The sequence below is a fragment of the Cyrtonyx montezumae genome, unplaced genomic scaffold (genome assembly GCF_038088225.1).
Source record: "Cyrtonyx montezumae isolate F1298 unplaced genomic scaffold, pur_monq_1.0 scaffold_22, whole genome shotgun sequence".
In the NCBI taxonomy this organism is placed as follows: Eukaryota; Metazoa; Chordata; class Aves; order Galliformes; family Odontophoridae; genus Cyrtonyx; species Cyrtonyx montezumae.
Genome location: NW_027071959.1, coordinates 1,297,549 through 1,324,213, shown reverse-complemented (window position 1 = coordinate 1,324,213; position 26,665 = coordinate 1,297,549). Strand labels below are relative to the sequence as shown.

Sequence of the window (26,665 nt, the reverse complement as noted above, 5' to 3'; positions counted from 1 at the left end):
GGTCCTTTCTGTGTCATAAAACCAGGCTAATTCCTGTCTTTACCATGGATGTAATAGTAAAGCATGAAAGCTGCCCAATATACAAGATTGGAGCATGAAAGAACAGGAAGATGAAAAATCTGCAGTGTGATATAAAACCCAATAAATGCAATGGTTCATCACAGTAATTTCCTGATTGCAGTAAGCCAAATTTTCCCACCTATACAAGTGTCAATTAGTTCTCTAATGATGCTTCATCCCTCTGATCAGAACACTAATGTTCACAGAATAACACACCACTTCTTGGCACTACAAAGGCACGACAGACCCTTGCTCCAGTTTGTCATGGGCTCACACAATCTACAAGGCAAACTGCATGAGACAGAAGGGAAATATTTATTGAGGCAGAGCAGAATGTGTCCTTAGTCAAGAATAATAGTTACTCTTTGTGGCTGTCTCATTGTTAGTGAGGTAAATAATCTTCCAACCCCAGAAATATCTTTCAACTGAACACTTCCTTTGGGCAAACCAGTTACAGCCCACTAAGCAAGGGACTGAAACAACAGCTTGTTAAGCTCCAAACAACACCTACAGAGCCCCATGGATTTCACAGGAGTAAGAGATCTGCCTTGGTCTGTCAGCTGAGACCATGGGCAGCCAAGCAAAGAAACGTGTCTGTTAGCCATGCCTCTGCCCTGTGCATCCATGCTTTATGATGCAGTAATACCACCATATTGGTGCCTGACCCCACGCTCATTTTACAAACACCAGCTCTAATTTTGAGCGCTGCCTGAATAATTCTTCCAATATTCCTAAGTCTGGGGTTGCAGCAGCGCAGAGGAAATGGGACACGAGGGTTGTGCAAGTCTGTAGAGAGAAGTCAGTGCCCAATTAAAACGAAAGCTGTAACCCAGTTCTCCTGACTTGGCGCACAAAGTCTGTTTCCTGGCCAGGCACATGCAGAGGGATTCTGCTTAGGAGTAAAGCTGGAGTGCTCTCCAAGGCACAACCAAGGGAGATGCTGCCTCGGATGAGGTCTGCAGCCTTCCAAACAAGCTACACGAGGGAAGCACCTGCTTCAGCTGAAGTCTCATTGCCCTCAAGCAGGCACGTGAACTGCAAAGGTATTTCCCATGGACGTGAGAGCAGAGTTTAAACCTGGCTCCGAGGCCTCCTTGTGATGAGGAAATGGACACACTGCAAAAAGAGGATCTGTCCAAACAGATCCTCAGTGTGAGCTTCAACTGTTGTGCCCATCACATACTTCAGCATCCCTCCTTGCCAAAAACCAGACTAAATCCACACCAAAATCCTTCATGGAGCATATTCTGTGACCCTGATGTAGTGCTTGCCTCTCTTGGTAGACTCAAAGCTGCACAGGGGGTGGGGGTGTATTTCCTTAGCTGGATTTCTGTGCTTAAGGGGAGATTGTTCTGGTTTCTTGAAGTTTCTTCAAACTCATCTTTCACAGATTTGGGGAAACTGCTTTGTTTTTTGTTTCTGACAAAGGAATCGACAAAACATTTGCTTCTGGATCCTGTGCTCATCTGCACAATCCGATCTATTAGTCCATTCAGAGGTCTCTTTCCCTACCCATGCCATTCACAGTAAATCAAGCAGATTGTCATGGTTTCTGTCTAGGGAAAAGCTCTTTTCTACTCGTGCTCAGCCTCTCCTTGAGAAAAGTCATTTCTTCATCAGCTGCTGCTGCAGATGGTTGGGAAAGAGGGTGGGACCTTCCTGCTGACGTCCTTTGGGCAGTGCCTGACTATAAAGAGCCAGGCAGCGCTGCAGCCAAGAAACTCTCACAAGAAGTTTGCAGGGACTGTCTTTATTCTGCAGCCACTACAATTTGCTGTGCAGAACAGAAGAGGGAGTGGGGCCTCACCACGATGGAGAATTAAATACAGCCGTCTTGTTCTCGATGTGAAACTGGATGCTTTTTTCTTTTGCAACTCAGTGACGTTTTTTTATTCCCACCCTTCCTTTTCATCTGTCTTCCACGCACGCAGAAGTAATGCAGCAGACAGTCTGCATGAGCCCTGAGCTACTGGGCAGTCAAAACATCCCTGAAAATGAACGCTGTGGCTACAGTCCAGGCCAGGGATCCCCACAGCCTGGGGAAACTGCCAGTCCCAAAAGGCATTTTCAACAAAGCCCATCGCTGCCAGACTCTGGATTAACTGAACTTAATGTTGCAAGCCCTGAGATCTACCCAGCTCCTCCACACAAACCTCCAGTGATGTCTGCTCCCACCGGTAAGATCAAATCTTTACTGACATTTTCTGTTTTATGGCTGCTTTTGTGAATCAAAGAGATGCGTACACCAACTTGCAGCTCCATTTGTGCCAGCAGCAGTGAGCTTCTGGGGCAGCAATGTCAAACAAAGGCGCGTGGTGTGCTCCCACTCACGCCTTGTTGTTATTTGGCTGTGCTTTGCTATGCTAAAGGCAGAAATTGTTCTGCTTCCCGAAGGGCAGCTCAGTGCTCTATTATTTCTGCCTATCTCCAGAGTTCTGCTGCTCATTCACCATCTGAATTGCAAGTTTGGTTCTGAATTTAATGGCACTGTAATGTAGATAGGACCTCTGAGTAGTTAGTGCTACAAAATGATGTGAAAGTGTGCTTGTCCAATTGTTGCTGAGCTCTTCGCTTTTGAGGATACAACCGAGCACGTAATGTAACCCACTATCTATCATTTTTACTGAGGAATAGCTTGAAAGAGAATAACATGCCTGCAACTGTGCCTTTTCATATTGCTTTACATGAAGACTTTTGAAATAGAATCATAGCAACACAGAGCAGCTCAGGTTGGAGGGGACCATAAGGATCACCCCGTGCCACCCCCGGCCATGGGCAGGGCTGCCCCCCACCAGCTCAGGCTGCCCAGGGCCCCATCCCACCTGGCCTTGAGTGCCTGCAGGGATGGGGCACCCACAGCTCTCTGGGCAGCAGTGCCAGCGCCTCACCGCCCTCTGAGGGAAGGATCGCTTCCTCACATCTAACTGACATTGCCCCTCTAGTAGTTTAACACCATTCCCCCTTGTCCTGTCACTATCAGACTGTAAAAAGTCGGTCCTTTTCCTTCTTGGAAGCTCTCTTCAAGTTCAGGAAGTAAATACTCTACAATGACTAAATCATCCTTCTTCAGAACACCAACCTAACACAGGAAGCAGTCCCATTTCAAGAGCAGTCTGAGAAGTAACCTACACTGTAGAAGTCCCAGCACTCAGTGACAGGCTGGGCATCCACAAACAGCACAGCACTCAGCACCAAGCATTCAGCACATCCTCCTTGGGACGAAGGGTGTCAGCTGTCATTGCCTGGAGCAGGGCACAGAAACAACATGACACGGCTAGAAACCAGCTCTCATGCAGCTGCACTGGTGGCAGCACTGCTGCTCCAAGGAGGTACAATACATGTCTGCTGGGCTCTGCTGCAGCTGCGCGCTGACCCCAGCGTGTCCTTCAGGCTGCCCATGCCATGTGTAACGAGTGGGATGCTGCTGAACCATTGCAGTCAAGCTGTCATTTTATAACAATGGCAGCTGTTACTGGCTGCATGCTATGGGAAGGTTGATCATCCTCAAGGGGAGAGGGCTGAGGGATGCAGTGTTATATAAAAGGTGTTTCAAAAGCAATGCATTTAAGCTCCTAATCTGGGCAAGTCTTTCAAGTTTTGGGATTCAAGTGTGAGATGCAAGAAGACCTAGCAAACAATTACAGAGCAGCTTATTTTGACGATGGCAAACTTGTTTGGACAATTATGTATGTTCTCAAATAACTATTCCATTTCAGTACAGAAAACCTTTGCTTCCCTTTGCATCACATGGCACTGATAAATACACCAAGAGCCACTGCAGAAAGACCTTGCACATGACATCATTGTGTCAGTTCTAAAACAATTCTATTCCCTATTTTTTTTTAACAACATCAATATAATAAACCGTGGGACAGGAAACTGCACCCAAAGATGTACTGCAACAGCCTGTTGTAGTCAAGAAGCAATGCGTTACAGTAATTGGTGAGCAGAAAGCGACTTAATAAAAGGCCAGAGCTAGGGGAGACGTGGGGTGGTGTGGAAATTTCCCACAAGTGATGATGAACACCAGAATCACAGCTCGCAGGGTGACCTCACCCACTGTTCTCTGACAGCTCAGAGGATTCTGTTCCTTTGAGCATCATGTTGTGACTTTTCCAGACTCCGCTCTTAGCTCGGATCCCCCTCCTCGGCGGCGTTACATGGGCGTGAGGGTGAAGATGCCAGTGCGGGAGCTGCTGAGGAAGGTCCGGCTTTCCAAGGGGCTGGAGCCAGCTGCCAGCCAGGTAAGGGCTGCTGGCTGAGGGAGGGAAGCTCTCATGCTCTGAATAATGCCCTGCAGTCAATCCAAAGATGGCCCAAAGAAGCAGCAGCCCTTTTTGCTCTTGCAGCTTCCAAGGAGGCCGTGCCCCTGTCCTTGTGTGGCTGCGGCAAATTGCCCACTCCACTCGTGGAAATTCATTCACACTCAGTCTCTGCCGTGCAAAGTACACAGTGCAAAATACAGTTCAGTTAGTTTAGGTCACACGGTTTGCCATTGTTTCACTTTCTCATATGCACACATCTTAAACTTAGTTTCGTTTTTATTATTATTATTATTACTATTATTTTTTGTCTCCTCAGGAAACCTTATTAGTGAAGACAGCAAGCAAAGGATCCTCAGGAAAAACAGGTTGGGAAGCTCCTCTCAGTGACATCACCTCCTTTGCACACAGGGACATCAGTGTTGAGTACCAAAGGGCTGAGCCACCCCCAGGGTCAGTGCCCCACGCCTTCCCTAGGGGCCCTTCAGTGGCAGGAGCAGGGCAGCAGTGCACCTTCACTGTGGATGTGTTATATAGGACAGAATATTTCTGTGTAGTACCCCCTGCCCCAAACTCAAATGGCTTTTTTTCTTCCTTTCTTTCCAACAGAAAAGAGAAGAGTTCACCCTTATACAGAGAAGCAGCTTAGGCAGGTATGCATAACACCTTCAGCGCCGCGCTGCCAGCCTCCCCAGGCACATTTCCCATATATCACCCAGCAAGAACAGGACACTTCATGTCTGACTTCCCTCCCCCATCTTCTGCCCTCACCACTTTTGTTGCTGTTTCAGAGCAAGCAGAGCATTGGGCAAACGCTGAAAGGCTTAGAGGACCTGGATATCCTGGTGGAGGTGCTGCAGGAAGACTTGAACAAGAGCCAGCTGAAGAAGGAATCTCCACGTGCTGCACCCGATGGCTTTTGGCAGGGCTTCCCTGCAGAGCTGCAGGCCCCTTGGTGGGGAGCTGGAGGAAGCAAGCAGGCAGCTGGAAGCACGCAGGAGAGGTGCCAGAGCTTCACCAAGCTGCGTTCTCACTGCTGCTTTACAGACTGCAGCTCAGCATTGCAGGAGGAGGTAGAGAGCTCCTTTTGTGATGGTCAGAACGACATGCACGAACCCGACTCACCAGGAACGTTCTCGAGGACGAGGGAGAAGGAGAGCAGCTGGTGGATGCAGGGCACAGGTAGCAGTGCCCAGAAGGATTGCTGGGTGCACCCTGCACAGAGCACATCCCCCTTCATCAGCCCAGCAGGAGCCCACCCACAGCCAGTTCTGGAGGCTGACAGGGACTCTTTGCATTCTGGAGGACACTCGGGGCTGACCTCGATTGCTTTCACGCAGCAGGATCTCTCCGCCATCTCTTTCTTCCAGTTCCAGCTACACAGGGAGGAAAGCTTGCTGAGGAATATTCCAGCAGACAAACTCCTTGCACCTGATGAAAATGGCAACAGGTCTCCAGCTTTTTTCCCTTAGAAATATGTTGATTTCTATTTCCTGGGACTGTTACTTCAACTGTTAGGAGGGCACACCTTTAGCAAAGGTCTTCTAGCTCCATGACAAGTTCAGATGTGCTTCAGTTCCCCCAGTTTTAGACCAAATCAGAATTTCATTAGTAAGATTAGAAATACTTCGTGTCAAAAGAGATCTTTTCCACGCTGCAGACTCACTAAGGAAAATTACTTTTAGGTCTCATGCAGCTCAGCTCGTGTGACTGGGACCAAATTCTCACACATATATAAAACTAATCATAAATGTCACGAGCAGTTGTAGCAAACACACTGACATTTACAAAGAACATAAGCACCAGGTGACAAGGACAAAGGAATATATGAAGGCAAGACCACACACCGAATACACCAACCCTGAGGCTTAGTTACCATGCTCTGGGACAGGAGAAAGAAAAAAATAAAGGAAAAACACCTCCGATGCCTGTGTCAATATTTCCTGCAGGCAGAAAGAAAGGCTTGCCCAAATTAGCAAGAATTCCAGTGTGGCATTCAGGAGAAACACTATTTTGAGCAGTTCACTGAGTCCGGACACACGGAAGAACTGGAGCTCTCCTACATAGGACTGAATTATGGTTTGGAAATACTTCTTCTCAGTGCAGGAAAGAGGTCTCCCTTCTCTGGGTTTTACTCTGCTTTTTCCATGTACTAAAGGATGCTGGTGGAAAAAAAAGGAGGCAGTCAGGTTTGGTTGGTGGCTGGAAGGAAGGGTGTGGCAGCTCCTGGATAGGACAGGAATGGGGTAATAGTGAGAAGGGAGGACCAAGAAATCCTGGCAGACAAAAAATTCAAACAAAGCTGGGAAATCAGCGACTCCTTTATTAATACTAAATAAATTAAATGCTTAAATATCACAAGCTTTTGATGTTTGCAACCCTCTAACATTTCATGCTTTGAAATCTCTGTTACTTTTGAGTAATTTAACCATTCCTTTATCTTCTGCTTGTTTAAAACATGTTCTGTTCCAGGCTGCTGCACAAGGCTGTTGCTCAGGGAAGAAGAGCTCTGACTTATGCACTTGCACGGAGATTTGCATCCCTCAATAAAATTGATGAGAAGGATGCAGAGAAACGGGTAGGATGCTCACTTGCCAAGAGTAGACTCATTTCCTATGGCACACAGATGCCTTTGCCACCATGACAGACACCAAGCATCCTTTCAGGTCCCCACTCCCCATCTCGTTCTCTACCAGCACTGTGCAACATAAGAATGGCTTTAAAGCAACCGTGGGTTTCTCTCGTTCTTCTCTCCTCAGACAGCATTGCATCTTGCTGCAGAGAAGAACCAACACCTGATGGTCAGTGACCTGATATCCCTGGGGGCAAACGTCAACGAGCAGGACGGGCTGGGGAAAACCCCACTGCACCTGTGTGCAGAGAATGGGTACCTGCGGGTTTTAGAGGTGCGTTGATCATTTCTGCTGTGCAATGTGACGTGGAAGGACAGAGCAGAAGTCAGATGTGTGCTCTTTTGATTCAAATAGACAACTGTTTCAAGCAAAGCCTTGGTCTGATGTGGCTGAAGTGAGGTTTTATCGTCTCAAAACCTTCTTGATTTCAGGTTTTGAAAAACTGCAAGGACAACGGCGTGTGTGTAGCAGTGAACCTGACGGACCACTCTGGTAAGAGGAAAGCTTCGCCGCAGGGATGCTTGGTGTCAGGAGCTTCAAACAACACATTTCACCTGGGCCAAAGGATGAGCTGCTGGCATTCAAACTGCCCACCTTCGTGGGGCTGTCAGCACGCTGCAGGGTGGTTCCTACTGTGCAGATGCTGGATGTGTCTGACCCCTCCATGGTTTCTGTCCAGGTTTAACCCCGCTGCACTGTGCTGCTCTTGCCCACACCGTCTTAGCTGTGGAATCTCAGAAAGCCGCCAGCGACAGCGACATGGGAAGGTTTCTCAAACTACGCAAGGACCAAATTCTCGAGGGAATTAACTGCCTACTGCAGATGGGAGGAAAGCTGGAGCTGCAGGTGAGAATCAGCAGCAGGCTTTTTACTGCGACCTCATGTTTCCTCGTTTGGCTGCCATCACAGACCTTACTGCAATTTGCAGGTACTGCATTCGTGTCAAACTACCGCTCCCTATTTAAAAATTGAGGAGAATACTGAGCTGATGTGCTTGCTCCAGACTCATAAACCCAAGGGACAGGACATTCTTCAAGAGGTAATGATACAGCACCTGTCACACAGGCTCTGACCTCACACCCATGCTCCTGAATTAACACAATCCCTATGGCCCTGTGAGCACAGGAGATGCTCCCAGCCCTGCCCCAGTTGGCACAGCACAGAGAATCCCTTCTGTGGGAGAATGGCTCCTCAGGAACTCTTCCACCCAGTTCCACACTGACATCACCCAAAAGCACGTGGCAGAGGTCCCAAAATATCCAGGTGATCCCATGGGTACCTGTGGCTCTTGCTGAGTGCTTGGTATAGGACACAAGGCACCAGCACTGAGAAGCAAAAGCTTGTATGCTTAGCAGATAGCTCCATTTCAAAATCCTTTTCAGCTGAAATAATGAAATATCCAGCACAGATTTCAGTATTCTTGTCCAGGATTAAACAAATATTCAGTTCTGGAAGGTAACAACGGCTCTTTTATCTTTTTCACTGTCTTTTGACTATCAGATATGAGCTCTCACTTGTGCACATATACAGAAACTGGTAACCTCAGATTTGAACTAAGAATACAGACTTAAAGCTTCATTTCAGGTCCATTAGGGAACCTCATTTCTTTGCAGTTACACTCTGTAAGAGATAATTCACAACAGAAGCATTGAAAATAATTCCAACACAGCTCATCTCTGATAACTGCCACCCTCTCCTTTCCTATGGCAAGGAGCAGAACCCAGGTTCAGAATGTGAAAACCAGAACGTGCTCCTAACACAGAGACTTCTGGAAATTTACTGTCCTGCTTTCTTCATCCATACAGAGTAATGGTTTGCTGGAAGCTCCAAGAATGCCATGTCCCTCACCACCAGATAACTTCTCTGAACTTTTGGCCATTTCACCTTTGGACTTTGTTGACATCATTCTTAAAGGTATTTTGTGGAAGAATGGTTTCACCTACTCAAAATCTCAGTAACACAAGAGCTGTAATGTAGTGTCAAGCTCTAGTTCATCCCCTGCACTGCTATATAACCATAATTCACGAGCCTCACAGGAACTGATGGAAAAGGTTTATGATAGACTTTGGATTAAGTCCACAGTTCTGCACAGAATCTCTTTAGCTTGCAAAACCAAGTAGGAAATATGGCAGTGAGTATCTGGCATGAGAAAGAATATGTAACATGTAAACTGAACTGAATATGTGTTCATTTATTACCTTCCAGGGAAATGCTGATAAGGTTCATTATCTGCATCTCGTGGTCTGTGTGCTGCAGCTGTTGCTGAAGAATAGACCAAGAACAGACAGTAAAAGTCTTCGAAAGTATTACAGCTTGAACCGACTGTTGAAAATATCTCCTCAGTACCCAGCTTTAAAGAGTAAACTGTTCAGGGCAAGTCCTCAAGCCAGCTTTCAACAGAACTGGGCATGCAGTGTTAGATGCTCCAGTAAACGAATCGGTCTTTTCCCATGAAGCTGAGCACTAGCACTGCTCTTTGGAGGCCCACTGGAACTATCCCAACATCTGAATTTTTTAATGCAGCTGCCATTGGTTAAGAAGAAAACCTTAGATTTTAGCCCTAGAGAGCCTAGTACTGGGGTACTGGTGTAAGGTTGGTCTCTGCAGCCTGAATTCAATGGCACTGCAAAAAGGTAATAACAACCCCCCCCTGCAAAAAAAAAAAAAGAAGACCTAAACCGAAGCAAAACACAGTAATGCTGTTACTGAGTGTATCTTTTCAACAGAAATCGAGCTGTTTATCTATGCAGTCAGAATTTGCCACCAGTAATGGACTTGAGGTGAAGTCTGGGATGTAAAACATTTGGAATGGGTTTACTGTCGGTGATTTGGCAGAGGAATACGTCTTCATAAAATGAAGCTCTGTGAGAATACTTCACAAGAAGTTGTTACATCAAGCAGCTTTGCCTAAAATATTTTCTGCTGCCAGATACTGAAGTATTCAATGGGATTCCTGGAAATTCACTAATTATTGTAAAGCAAAGATCTCTTCCCAGATGTGATATCATTTGATTTTAAGTTCTGATTGTGAATTAGCTGGTTTCTATGAAACTTCCCTGTTTGCTACGTATGGAGCAATCTACATTTACCTAGCTAGCTACACAAGGACTGATCCAGCAATCAGCTCATGGATGCACCTCCCAGTAAAGTAAATTGAGGGATTTTTCGCGTGTAACCATTGCAGGATCCAGCACTCAGCATGCCTGGGGAACTGATCTTTAATGATCCCTTTGAATTTACTCATCAAAAGGTTTCTTTTTTTTCCTCTTGGGTACCCTGAAGTGTTAAGCTCCAAGAGCTACGTTGCACAACATGAAGCAAGCCTTACTGAAGAATGACAGTGTTTAAGTTAACTCCAGTGGGATTTTGGTCGTTCCTTATGTTTCCCATGTCCTCAGCTGATCAGCGTTGCTGTCATCTATGTTCATTTTCTCGGGTCAGAATGAGGCATGCTACTTCAAGATTCTTACGCATATCGTACAACTTTGTGTTGCTATTCACATAATGGGTTGTAAAGCACTGGAACACTCACCCACCCCCTCCCATTGGTGTTCTGCATGTTTTAATCACATAAAGTCTTTCCCCTTTTGGGTTTCACATGGAAATACAAAGATTTTCCTCTCGTGCTTCGAGGTGACTATCCCCTCCATTACCCCTCTGTTACCACCCATTCCTCCTTCATGTTGGCATTTTAACTCACATCTGAGCTCACAGCCCTTTCCCATTTGAAGAGAATTAATGAGCATCTTCTGTGTGGTTCAGCTTCCACCAGTGAGATGTAAGGATCAGATCCAACACCCACTGAAACTGAAGACTCCTTCTGTTAAGTGAAAGCTAAGAGATGCTGCCTCACAAACAAAATGAAGAATGAAGCAGCACGGTGAACATAGGAGCACAACAAGATTTTAAGTGACAAAATAAAGGTATCTTCTTATGGGATATCTTTAAAAAGCATAGAAATCCAATGTATGTTCAGCTTTAATCAAGGAGGACAGGAGCCTTAACCTATCATTTATTCAACATATGCTAAACTGAGCTTGCCTGTGAAATATATTCTGTGAGTTATATCTTAATTGCATTTCCATTAGTAACTGTGCTTTATGTTGCTTCACTGTTCCTGCACATCAATAAATACATGATTTCATGCTGCATAAAGCTCTGATTTTTATGAACTGCCATTGCCATAACACGCTCGTGGCGGAAGTGGTGGTCATGAAAAGCCCAAATTAGGAGGAAGAAAGAAGCTGATGAGTGTGTAAGGGGGGGGGGCAGAAGGGCAAAGAGTCCACGCAGCGCCCAAAGGGCTCTGCAAGCACTGGGCTTTCCTCACTCCCAGCACAGCTGATGCTGCAAGTGGTACAACAGACAGCTGCTCTCAATAGCTGGGCTGGAAGGGGAGAAATAAATATTACTAAATGGAATTACTCTGGGGCTGGGGCTTTCCACCCAGTATGTGCAATGGATGTCACAACTGGAGGGGAAGTGTTAGCGATTCGGGGCTGTCTCAAAGGAAAGGACACCTCTCTCTGAACTGTTAGCACAACACAAGGTCTCTTCGGACAGCCCCAGCTCAAACACGCTCAGTTAGCAGTGCTCACAGGGCGCTGACAGCCACGCCGAGCCGCAGTGCCGTGCCAGCCGGGCTCACAGCTGCCCAGCCCCGGGTCCTGCCCGTGAGCAGCATCACTGCGAGCTCCTGCGTGCAGGGCGTCCTCCAGCTAATGAATCCCCAGCCAGCTCCCTGCGCTCCCCCGGGCTGCAGCCGTTGCCTTTGAACAGGGCAAACTTAGAGGAGTGCTTGGCTTCTTCACCTCGCTTCTCACCCTGGGTTACAAAATGAGTGTCATGCACTGGCTCACAGGGTTATTTTGGTTCCCTGCTCCTTTGAAGATACGCGAGCACCGTCATGCATAATTATTTCGAAGGGCAGTGTAAGAGTTTCACCATGGAATTAGAAACAGTTCGGCACTGAAAGGCAGAAATAGGTAACTAGATCAGATCCCATGCTCCCAGCAGCTCTCGGGGATGTTCCTGTTTAGGAAAAGGTAAACGAGAGATCTGCTGCAGACATGCAATGCCTGGAAGAAGGTCCTGTTTAGGACGTGAGCTCTACTGCACACATTTACCACCAGTGATAATTGCAAGGCCACGGTCCCTGCACTTAAAAGTGAATGACAGTGCAACCACAGTCGTTAATGGAGGTGCAGGATCCTATAGCAATTCACATCACATCTCAGGGCTGCCAGCTCTAAGCCTCTCCATTAGGCCTGGGTGAAAAAGGTATCTGAGCCAGAGACCTAGGAACTGAAGTTATCCCCCAAACAGGTTGCAAGTTACAGCAAAGTCTTTTTTAAAACAGCCTGAGGCCGGGCAACAGGAACTCCATCCTCCCTGTTACCTCAGCAGTGCTCTGGCTGCAGGTTAGATCCTTCTTCCACAAACTCAGCACCTTAAGGCTGAGCAGAGAAACACAGATGCTTCAGTGCTGCTGCTGCACAAGTGCAGCAACTCCTGAAAATAAAAGCTCCACTGAATAGAGGCTGTGGTGCACATGGATGTGTTCCTACCAGTTCTCAGCGCTGACCATGAGCTGCTATAAATTGCTACAAAGAGGTACAAGCTTTGCCACCAAACACCACATGTACACCTAGGAAACATACACAAAATAAACTGCAGCGGTGGCAGAAAGCATTACAGAAGATGAGCAGGCTAGAGAAGATATTTTATGGAAACACGCAAGTCAGATGGAAGCTTTCTGTGCATGGAAATAGGAGAAAGAATGAAAAGGGAGAGCAGAGAGGAGATCCCGGCCCAGTTTTTCAGCAGCACAGAATTCTGCAGCCAGCAAGACAGCCTGTTACAGACTGCAGCTCTGGAGGGTGCATATGGCTCCTCTGGGAGCTGCTGTCAGTAGCTGGTGATGGCACAAAGGTTTTTCCATTCTCCTTTCCCACCAGTTACACTGAATGGGACAACAGTGCTGAATTTCACAGGAGAAAATCCCAGCTAAAGAAAGAATTGGGAAGACAGGGATGGAAGGCACTGAAGAAAGCCCTCCTCAGCTTTCTGAGAAAGTGTACATATATATCCTACTTGAGAAGAAGCATTGGCACTTCCTCTTCACCACTCTGCATCCCAATTCCCACAGCTCCGCATCTCTCCACATGATGACAACTGGGCTGAGTTGCAGGCAGAGCTGGAGGAGCCAAGTTTCGGAGCCAAGCGAGAGGGAGAGGCTGAGCTCTTGGCTGATTCAGATTCTTTTAGAACAGTCTCACCCATCAAGTTTTATTTTTCCTGCTTTGCTTGTGGCTGGAGAAACTTGGAAACGAAATGATTCAGTTCAAAACAAGAGCTGTTCTGCAGCTGCACTTAACAGATGAAACAGACGCAGAGGAAGGAATCTCAGCAACTGCAACACATGGTGTCTCAGGCACTCCGATGAGTGGAGTGGGGAAGAGGCAGGAAAAGGAAAGTCAGAGCATCAGCTCACCATCAGCCCAGAAGCAAGAAACCCCTCCAGTTCCACGTGCAGGGCTGGGGCTCCAGGCTCCCCGCCCCAGGGAGCAGAGCTCTCAGCTTCCTGCCTTCTTCCCCATCCTTCATCCCACGTGGCTTCCACGAGGAGGAAGAAGTTGAAAATGAGGTTATCCAGAAAAGTTTTTCCTGAAGGAAGAAGATGAGGGTAAAGGGGTTCTTAGTGAGCACCCAGACAAACACCCTGCTTCCCCGAGTTTCCAGGTGACAATATATATGTTCCTTTGTCATCTGTTTTGAAGTCACTTCACCCATGAGAAGCTTGTCTCTCCCAGCTCTAATTTATCTCCATTTATCATCCCTATCTGTCATCACTGGCTGAACAAGTTTACAGAAGCCTCGTGTTTTAGAATGTACAAGATCTCTGAAGACAAATATTGAAGTCTGTGTGGTGTAACAGGTACATGCAGAAATCACAGTACCATCACCTGAAGCTTGCACCTAAGCCAGGATAAATACTCCCTTCTGATCTAAGGGAAAGCATGCAGCACGGGCTAGTACAAAAGCATTAGTGGCAGATTCAAATGTTAAGATTCATTTTAAATAAAGCCCTCTAATTTTAAATAAAGCCCTTTACTGCCAAAGAAGTCTACTTTTGACACTTTACAATTACTTCCAGAAGGAGATTCACAGTGAGCTGGTCATCAGCAGCATGGAAACACACAGCAACTCGCCCTGAAGGCCAAACAAATTCCATCCTCACCAGCACTGAGACTTAACAGGACATGTCACTGTCTGCAAAGCACAGCCCCCTCCAACTTCAGCATCTGTCATCCTCACCAGGCTTTTCTCGATCTCATTCTCCCCATTCCACACAGCTTCTTCACAACTTGGGACCAAGAGGTATGAGCACAGCTTGGGCTGCTGTGAAATCACATTTCAATTCAGCGAGAGATATCCGCCTGCTAGAAAAACACTAGGAAATGCTAGGAACATACATTACTTTGCTATGAATCTAAATAGTTTTTCAGTTTCTGATTTCATTTTGTAATGGTTCCAGGTGTGCATGTTTGGACTCCTAGATAACATGACCTTTCAATTTCACTGGAATTATTACTCACACACAAAGGTAATCTCTTTTCTGATATAAGACAAGATAAGCTTCTACAGAACCCAGCAGTCCTTGGTGTCTGCAGCCAAAGAGTTTGTTTGCTAACATGACGCACATTCACTGCTCAAGTCCATCCTCAAGGTATTCACGTATGTTATGGAGGTCACCTTAATACTGGATTTCTACTTCATGTAATAGTAAGCTATTTCCATCAACATAATGTTGCTATACCAAAGCCTCAGCTACATTCTCTTATGATGAAATGGAGTTTTGGTTTGTAAATCCCCGAGGAAACCAAAGCTAAGCCCCACTGTGTTTCATACACTCTGCTGTAGCCCATCTCCTTATCCAGAAACAGAGCTCAGTTGCAGAGGCACTAATTTATGTCCTCCAAGGCTTTAACACTGCTGTTGCAAAAAAAAATACACACACACACACATACATATGGTTAAAAACTAAAGGACCACTAAATGTGCAGCTCCAAGTCTGCATTTCCCTGAGACGTGAAAAATCTGTGCTCATTTTCTTTTATTTATGATACAGCATTATCTCAAATTACACAGTCTTAAGGGATTTTGTTTTCCAGCACGGTGATCGAGTCCCAAGTGCCAGAAGCCTCATGTTCATTTTATTCCCCAAAAGGAATGAATTAAAACAGCACTGAAGAATAAGAATAAAGAGAAATAAATCAGGAAAGCCAGGGAAAGAGGAAGGCAAATACGTAAGAATCTTGTGTATGTCGGTCACTTTCACCACTGCAATTAAATGGGTATTGTTTCTGTGATGATGACAAATAACCCTGAGAAACTCCAGGTTACACTGTCACTTATTTGTATTTTGTACAGAAAAGGATTACTTCCTCTTTTGCAGGGTAAGGTACATTCCAGATATATATATTACAAAAAAATAAAAAATAAAAAACCAGATCCAAACACACTCAAGCACAGGAAAACACACACTGCATTGCAAAGCAAGATCTTCTCTCTGATGGGGAAGAACATTAAATTTACCATCCTCTCCCAGTTCAACCAGCTGTGAAACTGAAAGGGAGCACCCCAAATATCTGCTTGCCATAACATCCTCAGCCTTAGCTACACGGAGCTACTCAAGGATCTTCCAAGAGTCACTCAGGGGAAGCGCCATCGAGAACCTTGGCTCTGCCCCAGGGTACATTTGTGAAAGCCCAGCCTTTCACCGGAAGGTTTTAAAAGTATTTCAGCTTTTCCTTAATCTTTTCTTAAGAAAGTCCATATGACTGTAAATGAAGCATTATCCGATTCTGCCTTCTTTGGCAGAATCAAAGGCTACAGTGAGCATTGCCTGGAGAATAATGATTATACTGAAAAATAATAATGTGGTACAACCATGGAGTTGGTTGGTCAAATATTTACAGAAGAATACACACTCCTTGTGTCTGTGTGAACACATTTCCCTCATTTAGAAAACCCTTGTTTGATTTTATAGAGATAAAAGATGAAAATGTTGCTGGTCTGCCTTGCTATGTGTATTAAAAATATATCAGTGCCTCTCATTCAGATGTCACGACATTAAAACAACAGTTAACCCTCAAACCCCGCTGACCAGAAAGAAAAACAGTGAAGCATAACATGCTCTTTGTAATGTGGATCTTCCATACACTGGAAACACCAGTGGTTATGTTCTACAAGGAAAAAATAGCACTCCTAACCAAAATAATTACATGATCTTAAAACAAACAAGCAAACAACAACAACAAAACCCACAGAAAATCCCACACCTGTTTTGTTCACCAGGGATCCTTTCCCATGTCAGATAAGAACACTTTGGTCTCTTCAGTCAATATTTGAGAAGGTGTGAAACCTCCACTTTCTGTCTTCAATAACACGCTGCTTTTTGACACAATAAACACAATAGTCTGCACATTTTTTTTTCTATCTTTAAATATTAAAGGGAAAACAAGGAGCTTGTTGCACTTGGCCTCTCTTTTTTTTCTTTGTGTCTGTGTGTGTCCTTTTGCTGGACTGAAAAGTTAAATAACAACTAAAAGTTACCTGTGTTTGTCACCATGTGAGGCTGGGCCTTGTGGATGACTCAGGCTCTAGCTATTCTTGCCCTTGATTACAGTCATGAAATGTTTTATGGGGATGTTCAACTCCAGTCCCTGCCAGGCAGATGACAGTCTGACATACAGAGCAACAGTGTGTGTCTGTTCTGTGGAAAAGGGTTTGTACTAACAGCAGCAGCAATCCTTAACCTAAGACTTAACAGGGAAAAAGCTTTGTGAGCCATTTCCTTATTCCAGATCCATCACCACTGAACACAAGTTTGCTCAGCACAGAGCAGTCTAATTAATAAAATCTTTACTGAATGAATGAAAGCTGCCAACTTCTCATGCTCCTTGCCTATGAGAAGTGATGTCCCAGATAAACTCTGGTGCCATTTCCTCACCCCATGCACGATGCATTCCCACAGCTGAGCTCGATCTGTGCTGTCTGACTGGGAACCCTCTCCAACCCGAATTTCCCTGGGGTATATTCCAGCAACAGAACTTTGAGATTCACAATGGAATCCAGAGCTACGAAGAAGCTGGTTGAAATATAGAAGAACTGTTGAGACGAAGGAGGTGGATGATTAACCACAGAACTATTAATTGCTTTATTTAGAGTATGTTGGCAGCTTCAGCTGAACAGAGCAGTCAGGTTAAGCAGTTGTTCCTCTCCACTCCCTCTTTTCCTCTCCTGCTCACAGATACTGACTGGCAGCAAGGCATTGGCTTGTGAGGTAAGAGATACTAGGGGAAAACAAAAGGAAGGAGAAGACAACAAAATAGCTCTGTTTGATTTGGCAAGTATCAGAACTTAGTGGGTGTGCTCTGTGACTAAGCACCAAGCGAAGCCCTGCGGGGGACAGAATAGGCAGAAGCAAAGCCAGTTCCTGCATTCCAGTCTGCTCTGGGCAGGACCTATGCGCAGGATTTCTCCAATGGGGGCAGCTCCAGGCACGCTCAGAGGCAGAGCTCAGTGCCTGGGGAATGCAAACTCAAACAAGGAGCTGAGTTTGGGCACCCCCAGCACCGGGCAGCCACACACTGGGAACACTCTGGACTGTGATTTAAAACACAGGCAGCTCAGATTCCCTCTGAATCCCGCCTTAAGAATCAAAATGCTTTAATGGATGCTCTGTTGCACGTTGTCCTGTAAAGCACAACATTTGCACATCGAGGGCGCTGGGTGCACGGGGCATCTCTCCACCAAACAAGCACACTGAAGAGAGAAACGACTACACATTTAAAGGCATAACACATTAATATTCATCACATCCCAAAGATAGGCACAGAAATTCCAAAGCGAGTGACATCTCCGGTGCTCATAGGATTAAAGCTAAAAGTAAATTTCCAGATGTTAAAAGGGATTACATTATGTCGCCAGCAAATCTGCCTCCTCATCTTCACAGGCTCCCCCAGTGAGTTGCAAACAGCAATTCCACTTATCTTCTCTTGACCCTCCATTGTGTTGTAAACAACCATCCTACCCACCGTTGTGTTGTTATCTTCACGGGAGCCCCTTGTATTGAGTTACAAACAGCAGCTCTCTTCTGCAGTACTGCATTTCTATGGTCCCTGAGTTTCTTCCTGAAGTTTCCTGTTTGCTCAAGCTCTGCCTAGTTTAGATTCAATCCGATTCAATTCCTCGATTCAGACCTTTCCCTGAATGCCCTCCTTGTCCACTTCCATTTTTCCAGGTTGATTATCCAGTGCAGTAATGACTGCCACACAAAATATATCTGGAAGGCACTTATTGCAGCTCTAACGAGTCCACCCAATTCTTTGACTTGATAGTTATTGGGAATATCCTTAAGAAACGTGTGTTAAACAGTGCCACTGAAGGTATAAGCAAAGGAGAGAAATGGGGAATGTTACCCTTAAATGCTTTTGCATGTTTGGTTAGATATTTCACATGGAAGCAGAGGTCTCTGCTACATATAAAACACCTCCTCCGTGACACATGCAGGCTGGGACAGCTGTCTTCTATATCACAAGGGCAAAGGTTTCAGAAGCACCTAAACACCCATCAGTCTAAGATACAACAGACTCCATTTACACAGATTTCAACAGGGTGAGCCACTGGATGATGCAGCTTTTAAAATCCCCGTGGAAAAGGGAGAAGGAGGTGCTCAAAACAAGACCCTCAAACTGTGTACTAAAACCTGCCACAGGTCTTGAAAAATGGGACAAGATAACCACAAATAATTACTTTTTTCTGTACTGAACACTGCAAAAAGCAGAGTGCACAGCAGGGTTTTTGCTTCATGCTTATCATAAAGTATGCAGCCTGCCCAAAGATAAAATGCAGTAATTACACCATTAACTCATGATTCCTTATAGTAACTGAAGATGCATAGTCTTTGAAAAATCAAGGCTGGGGACCCTGGAAAGTTCAGATTTCAAAGTACAGTAACAAATTGTCTATAACCATAGATAAGCACTTATATGTGATGAAAATGTTGTATTTCATATGCGAGGTCTTTACACTGATCTGAGAACAGCTTCTGTTACGTGACCTGTAGGGGAATACAATAGGCTCAAGTAGCTGCCATGAATATTTTACACCAAACTTTAATATGTTTCAACTTACACTCACCATTAAACATTCAGTGGCTGAAAAGAAAGCTCTCCTTATGCCTTTGTCATTCACATTTGGGACTTGGTGCTACTCAGTGCAATACACCGATGGCCCTCTTCTTCATTTTCACCTTTTTCTTGAGCTTTGCTTGTGACCATGGGGAGCTGCTTCCAGACCATGAGGACTGTGAAAGTGGAGTTCACTGCAGAAGAGAACAGAATCTGACAAACTGTCCAGCAGGTATTTGGAGATAATACAGCAGAGATGTGGCTTCTTTAGAATGCTTTTCTGTCACATACTGCTCAACAACAAATGTAACCAGACATTAATTGTGTTGAGTGCTAGAGGGGCCCTTAGATAATGAATTAGTCTTGCAGCGGTATATATAGTAAAAGGAAGTAGGCTTAATCAGCTTCTGTAGAGCATTCAGTATTATTATAAAATTCACATATCCAAGGACTTCCTTCTTGTACTGCATTAAAAAAAGGCAACATTGAAACCAGGCAATATTTTTAAATGAGGCATGATTCATTTTACTGATCTTGATGTTATAATATAAATAAACCACGCTTTATCTGAACCGTAGAGGCACTGACTCTATCTAGTGTACATAATAAGGCTGCATTATACAAGAAAAACTGAAGATATGTTTTTGGTTTTGTTGTTCACAGGCTTTTTCTGCCCTGAAGGAAGCACCACGCCAGTTCCATGTCCCCGAGGCACTTTCCGTTCCGAAGGAGCAGCACTGACACCACGCAGCTGCTTGGTGTGCCCAGTGGGTTTCTTTAACCCCATGCCCGGCCAAAAAGCGTGCCTCCCATGCGGCTCAGAGGCTGCACAGCCCAGAGAAGGGCAAGAAACATGCATCTGTCTTGGGAAAGGCCAGGTGTTTCAGGTACATGGACAGTTCTGTAACAGTTCAGTCCTAGTGGAGTTTGCTATTACTTCACTTTGATGGTTATTCTCTTTACCTCAAATGCACTGTGTCCCTCTCTCTTGCACTGGCAACCCTCAGTCCCACATCTCATTTCCATGTACATGCATTCACTGGGCTGAAAATAGCATAGCAGACCTACACATGTTCTGAGATTTAGGGCCATCCCTCTTCTTTGTGGGAAGGTAAAGATGGTGTGCATGGGCTCAAAGTTTTCCCCTGAGCTCAGCCAAATAATGGTTATAAGCAATGCTTAATGTAGCAACATGCATAACAGTAGCTGCATGAGGCTGCAGGTTTCTAAATGAATACGTTTTTTTCTCCCAGGCTCGTGATGCTCACTGCACATGCCCTTTGGGTTATCAGAGCTCAGTGGATGGCAGAAGACATTGTGTCAGAAGAGCATATGATATTTGTCGAGATTCAGCCTCCCGAAATCAGGAAGGACGGTGTTTAACCAAGAAGGAATGGACTCACTATTGCTCCGAGAAGGTGTAGTATTTTTCTATCCATCAAATCCAAATCCATGCCCTAAAAGAAAACTCCCTAGCTCTTCTTTTGCTAGGCACAGGCAGCATGAGAACCAAGCATTGTTAGCATTTTCACAGAGTGTTTTAACTCTTCTTCAAACTGAAATCACAGGAAGCCCAGATTTCCACCCTCGCTTAAGGAGGATGGGTCATTATTTGTCTTTCAAGCAGCTGTTTTTTTCCCTTTTCCTCCTGCAGGTTTGTACTGTTCCAAGGGATTATCAAGGTTATGACAAGGTTCTTGGCCTCTGCATCTGTCAAACTGACCATCTGGAGAACATCTGTGATTCTCAGTGTAGAAGGCAACAAAGAGAAACCCTGCAAATCACCTGTGCAGAGGAAAATCCTCAGCTTATTATCACTTACAGAAATGGGAGCAAGGTAAAAGCTACTGTTATTTTCAAAATCTACCAATTTTGATAAACTTTCTAGACTTTGAGTAATTTTTTTTATCAAATAACATCATCTTTTTTAAAAAATTATTATTTCCTTAGAGAAGTACAGAAAGCAACAAAAACCCCAGACACTGTTCTGTTATACACATAACATATTTTTTGTTGCTGGCCTTACCTTGCAACTGTGTGAAAAACACTTTCTGAGTTCTTTTTCTATTAGGCTGCCATTCTCTTAGAAGAATTAAGAACAGTTCTACTAGGATCATATTTCCCTTTAAAAGAAGTCTGCACTTCAGAACAAAGCAAATACTCCCATCCAGCATACATCGTGAGAACAAGTGGTAAGGAAAAGGATAACAGAAGTGATAGTTTTAGCTACGTATTTACTTGTATTATTAAATAGCTTTTATAAATAACTGGCCTTACCTTCTTATTTTTAACACAAATAACAAGCAATTTGATACTTACATCCTGGTAGGATGAGGTAATGCTAAGTCACTACTAAGTCCTAGAACACTGATCTGAGTGCTATACATTTCCAGTATTCCAGGAATGGAAGGACATTCAGCGATTCCCTTCCACTCTCATTTTCTAAACAGAGCTGAAAAGTATTTTTGCACGTCAAAGGGCTCCCTTCTCACAATCATTTATCCATATGGATTTTCATTTGGGCTTCAGATTTTAATATGAATTTATCAAGAGAATTAGAGGGAGCTAAGCATTCTTTTATTAAGTATCCAAGGATGGCTTTTAGCTGTGAGCCAAAAGCACTTTTTGTACAATTGAATGAAAACTTAGTAATAACAATAGGATGCAGTCATTTCCCTATGGTACCTTGACACAGGTTCATTGACTACAGCCAAGTTAAGCCAGCTGCTGCTTAAGGAGCAGGTCTTGCAACACCAAACAAACCCTAAAGCCTTTGGATGAGGCCCAAGTGTTTTAAAGTACTGCCCTAGAATAAGAAAAATGAACTGAAAAACGTGTAACTTGGTTTGAGGCTCTGTAAGCTTAACTTGTGGAGTTTGGTAAGCTGATACATGATGAACTAGAAAAAAAAACCTGAAGTCCAACTTGTTGAAAACCAGAAGTAATTGATCTTTTTTATATTGCGTCAGAGGAAGGATTTTTAGGAGTGTATAACCCTGACCCACAGCTATTTCACAACTTCATCATGCTGACCATGGCTTCGTCGCTTCACAAAAACGGGTCTTCCTCTGCAGCAGCTCCAGGTAAGTTCATAGGTTCATAGGTTCTCACATAAGTTCTCACATTTGGCTACAAAGCATATATTTAAATACAGTTTCACTAAGGTTTAATTGTGCTTCAACCATCTCCAGTACTGAACTAAAAAGGAAATAGAAACCAACAGACCTTACCATCTTTAAATAGCTAGAAAAGCTGTTCACACTACGCATAGAGAAGTGAAAGAAAAAGCTGACTTCCTTGCACTGCATATCAGAGCCTCTCACTTTGCAACCCAAGCCCATGAGCCAGCAGTTACCTCCTCCTGGCCCCTGTCTCTTCCTCAGAGGTGATGAGGAACTGCCAGGTGGTACCTGGATGCCTCCACCTGGGTGCATGGAGCTGGCACGTGGCCCCCTCACTGGAAGGATAGAGCCCAGGAGGAAATGTCAGGGCTGAGCTCTCTTCCATTCCTCCCACATCTCTCCTTTGGCTTGATCCACTCTCTTTTGCTTCAGTCTGCAATTCTGATTTACACCATCATCTCCATAGCTTTTGCCATTTCGGATCGCTGTCTCATTAGTTCCACTTCTATTCTTCTTGGAGAGCAGGACTTTTAGTTCCTCTGTGTCTCCAGAGGTATCCTCAAACCTATAGCCAAGCCAAATTTGGCTTAAACACAAGGAGACAGATTCCTTAAAAAGGCTGCAGATTTTGCAAGAAGTTCTGCTTCTTTAGCAGATGTGCTTCAGCAGAGGCACTGCAAAAACGACAAGAAAATGTGGTGCAAAATTATCCTTTGTCAGGAAGATGCCAGTGGCATTGTTGTCTTGACAGTATACCTTGCTCTGGAAGACAGATTTTGCATCTGTAAAGCTTAGTTATAAAAGCAAATAAGAAATGCTGTATCCTGCAGCAATTCTGTAGATAGAAAATCATTGCCAATGATCCCAACGTAATGGTCCAAACCTGTGTTTTACAGTTAATTCTGACCATGAAGGACCCAGATCTTCCCTGGTACAAAACCTGAGACCTTCAACCTCCACATCAAAAATCATATTTAGTGGCATCTTAAATCCTACCACATGCATTAATGCAAATGTCACCATTGTGTTCATTGTCTCCAAGGAGCATTACCCAGTTTATGATGTGTAAGTACAAACCTTGAATGTGAAACTTGGCTAACGCGCTTTTACGTGACGGCAGAAGTTTTCACTTTTCTCAACACAGAACTCCAAGGAAACGTGACTAGGAAGAGTAGAAATCTCATTATTAAGTGCACTTCAGTGTTTTTTTGACAGAAAAGACATCATTGCATAGTTGGAAATTGCATGTAAGAGATCAGGAAAGCAATATTCTCTCCTTAAAATAAGTAAAACCAAATACATACACGCTGTTCCTGGTGCCCTGCTGATGCTATTGGTGACCCATTAAAAGGCAGACCTGTCTTAATACTTTTGTGAGTTGACTTCTCACTGGCTTATGCTTCACGTTCCCTCTAATTCATCTTAATTTCTTTTTCTTTCTGTAGTCGTTGAGCTAAGGTTTAGGTTTTGATAAACCAATCCAAACAGAAACAAGCACGTTCTTCTGCACTGCAAACCTTAGGAGCTCTGCCTTTGTTGCTTTTGTTTCCGTGGGCAGCTCTGTAGATCTCTTCCCCTACAGCCTATTTTCATTTCATTTCTGGCATTCATCCAGCTTGAAAGCAAAGAAGCAACAAAAGGGACAGGCAGTGCTTAACAGAACTTTACATGTGGGTTCCGTGTTGGCATCCGTGGCACTGAGACACTTACAAGGGGTCCCAGGGGCTATTTCTTCACTTCTAAATATCCATTCTGCGTAGGGTTAATTCCTGCTACGTTAAATGCATCTGTCTGGGGAGAACTGCTTGGAGCAACCTCCAACGCAGTGCCACTGTGTGGACAATCAGAGGTTGAGCACCTAAACTCGGGCTAATCCTCGGCTATTTAGTGGTATAGATGAATCCGAAGCAGCAACCAAGGCTTGCTAAAATAAACCTACACGTACACAAAATCCAATGACAACAACAGACTTTTGTACTTTTGTTCCTAGGAGCAACTTGTACAACACAAATGCTGAATTTGACTGGGGGGACTTTCGAAGACTTGAAGAGGAAATGAGAGCAGTTTCCCAAACCTTCCTCTTCTTCCTTTTCCAGTTCCAGCACCCTGGCACCTACGTGTTACAACTGAGCAGCAATCAGCACAAAAAAATGGTTTGTATCAGGAATGCTGTCTCGCATTTCCAATATCCCTCTCAGAAAATCCTTTAATGTTCCAAATGATGGTTTGGAATTGAAAGGAAATGGTGAAGATATGAGTGAGCATCTTTTCATTTTTACAGCCGTACTGCAGAGGTGAATGCAGCAACAAATGTGTGTGTTTTCATGCACAAGCATTGTCATAGCCAAAATAACACTTCAGATTTAAATCACTGTGCATTCTTAAATAATTTGCAGTGACAGTGACTGGCATTTCTGCTTGTGTTTGTAAGTACATTAGGGTCATGCCACTTGGAGGACAGTGTTATGAAGAGGGGCCATTCTTCCCCACAGCTCCCAGATATGTTGTGCAGGTGGGCATTGCAAGAAAACAAGACCTCCTACTGAAACCTGACTGGACAGCAATTATTGGAGTAATCACGGGACTTCTCACATTGCTGATTACCTGTGTGGTGTTGACAGTAAGTAACAGTTACACAAAATCTCTTCTTAAAAGATATTATAAGATTTTGTACAATGAACCTACAAGCCACCTCTTCCCTCAAGCATCCCCTATAAAGCTGAAAATTTTGGCTCAACCTCATGTTTTATACATGGGGTAAAGTCATCCCTATGAATTTATCCAACCACCTTCATGTTCCAGGATATTTAGCTGATACACAGGCAAGGTGGAGGCATGGAGACACTTTAGGTACAGCTAAATTTCATTCCTATTCTCTGGTTCATTAGTTATAACCACATAATAAAATTCTCCACAATACACATCTCTTCAGGAAGGACAGATGAGATGACAATTAACTTTTTTTTATTTATATATGCACAAACCTGTCTTAAATTAAAGATATAAATAAGTCCTGGAAAGTTATTATAATGAACTATCAGTCCCTGATGTGTTTCTGCAGTGCTCACTCATGTGGCTTACAGTTCTTCACTAATTATTCAGACAAAAGTCCCTGTGAGCACAACATACCTAAGATCAGACGTGCTGATTCACAACAAATGAAATGGACCTTCAGACTGTAAATCCCCCAGGCAGCCATTACTTTATGTTTGTAGTGTGTCCTGAAATCAACAGGCTTTTTCTGCAACTAGGCTACTGAAGTAATGGTAGAAGATGTGATTTATTCATCCAGCATATCCAAACGACATATAACTGTACTTCCTTCCCCTTGGTTTCAGCCTCATCTGCTGAGATTAGTAATTCTTCTGCCTTAGAACTGACCACCCTAGTGAGGTACTTAGAAAACAAACCCTCAGGGTCTTTGCCTAACAGGTAACGATGCATCCTGCTTGTTGAGTGACTAACACATGAATCACAAAATAGAACTTGTCCCAATGTGAAAAAGAACTTACTTGTTCAATTTTGTTGTGTCTTGCAGCTTCTCTGTCAGGGACTTAGCTGGTCACGGAAGGGAACTGCCTGCCCTCCATTTCGAAGGCAACAGCTGAAATACAGTCTGGACAGATATTCCTCCAATGTACCAACAGTTTTTCCCATCAAAAAATATCACCCCTGGCTGCAGAACAAAGGTAGCATGGATACTGACTCTTGCAGCACCAGTGGAACAGGTCAGATAACAAAAAGGCTAAATAGCAGTGGGGCTGCCTGGTTCCTTGCATGTGTGGAGCCAGGATCCCATGTCTGGCAATGAGCAGTGGCCCAGATTTATTGATTTGCATGAAGCCTTTGTTCAGAAAACAGCCATGGAGTGAAAAAGTCTAATAAATGAATATTCGTGTTTCAGCCTGCTCCCTGAAAAAGGGTGATATCTGGGAACCTGAAGAACAGATAGACCTCGAGTCCTTTAATACCAGTGTTTTCTTTGAACTTTTGCTGAGGCAGTCACGGTCAGTCACAGCCAAACTGGGCCATTTCAAAGAAGAGGTAAAGACTATTTTGGGGCTCCTCATTTGTGCAGATAGAGTCTAAAGCAAGTAATTTCAGTGCTTCCCATTATCTATTCTGTATGTACTTTCTTTCAAATTTGGTGTTTTTAGAACTTGAAGCACTGACGTGTATCCATCTTCTGAACCATGGAATATATCCATACTCTATACCATGGAATATAGTGTGAAGTGCAGTGACCTTAAAGCAGAACATTTTGATTTTCTTATGCCTCTGCTCTGTGCATTTTTGGAGAGAGACTTCACCTACCAGCTCCAACTTTTCACCTGTAACATAGGAGCAATACAGATTAGCTGGTACATTTGAGAACCGTAGATTAAACTGAG

At 44.3% G+C, this 26,665-nt stretch overlaps 1 protein-coding gene across 2 annotated transcripts; it reads left to right on the top strand.

The window, feature by feature from the left end:
• The first annotated feature begins 1,795 nt into the window (after positions 1-1,795).
• LOC136049873 (NF-kappa-B inhibitor zeta-like) lies at positions 1,796-9,414 on the top strand. Of its 2 annotated transcripts, XM_065738401.1 has the most exons (12): positions 1,796-2,237; positions 4,180-4,304; positions 4,642-4,690; positions 4,932-4,975; positions 5,114-5,772; positions 6,795-6,900; positions 7,082-7,228; positions 7,387-7,447; positions 7,635-7,801; positions 7,884-7,994; positions 8,761-8,869; positions 9,161-9,414. In XM_065738401.1, exons 1-12 carry the CDS (start codon positions 1,997-1,999, stop codon positions 9,169-9,171), a joined length of 1,830 nt encoding a protein of 609 aa, XP_065594473.1. In that variant the 5' UTR covers positions 1,796-1,996; the 3' UTR covers positions 9,172-9,414. The 2 variants fall into 2 exon arrangements, with proteins under 2 accessions (XP_065594473.1, XP_065594472.1); XM_065738400.1 differs by having other exon boundaries at positions 8,761-9,414.
• Positions 9,415-26,665: the final 17,251 nt, after the last annotated feature.

Excerpts from the sequence above, each read along its gene's own strand:
- LOC136049873 (XM_065738400.1), top strand. The coding sequence starts at position 1,997 with ATGCAGCAGACAGTCTGCATGAGCCCTGAGCTACTGGGCAGTCAAAAC. Across the intron at positions 2,238-4,179 it reads AGTGATGTCTGCTCCCACCG|ACTCCGCTCTTAGCTCGGAT; the intron begins GTAAGATCAAAT and ends TGACTTTTCCAG. Across the intron at positions 5,773-6,794 it reads CCTGATGAAAATGGCAACAG|GCTGCTGCACAAGGCTGTTG; the intron begins GTCTCCAGCTTT and ends GTTCTGTTCCAG.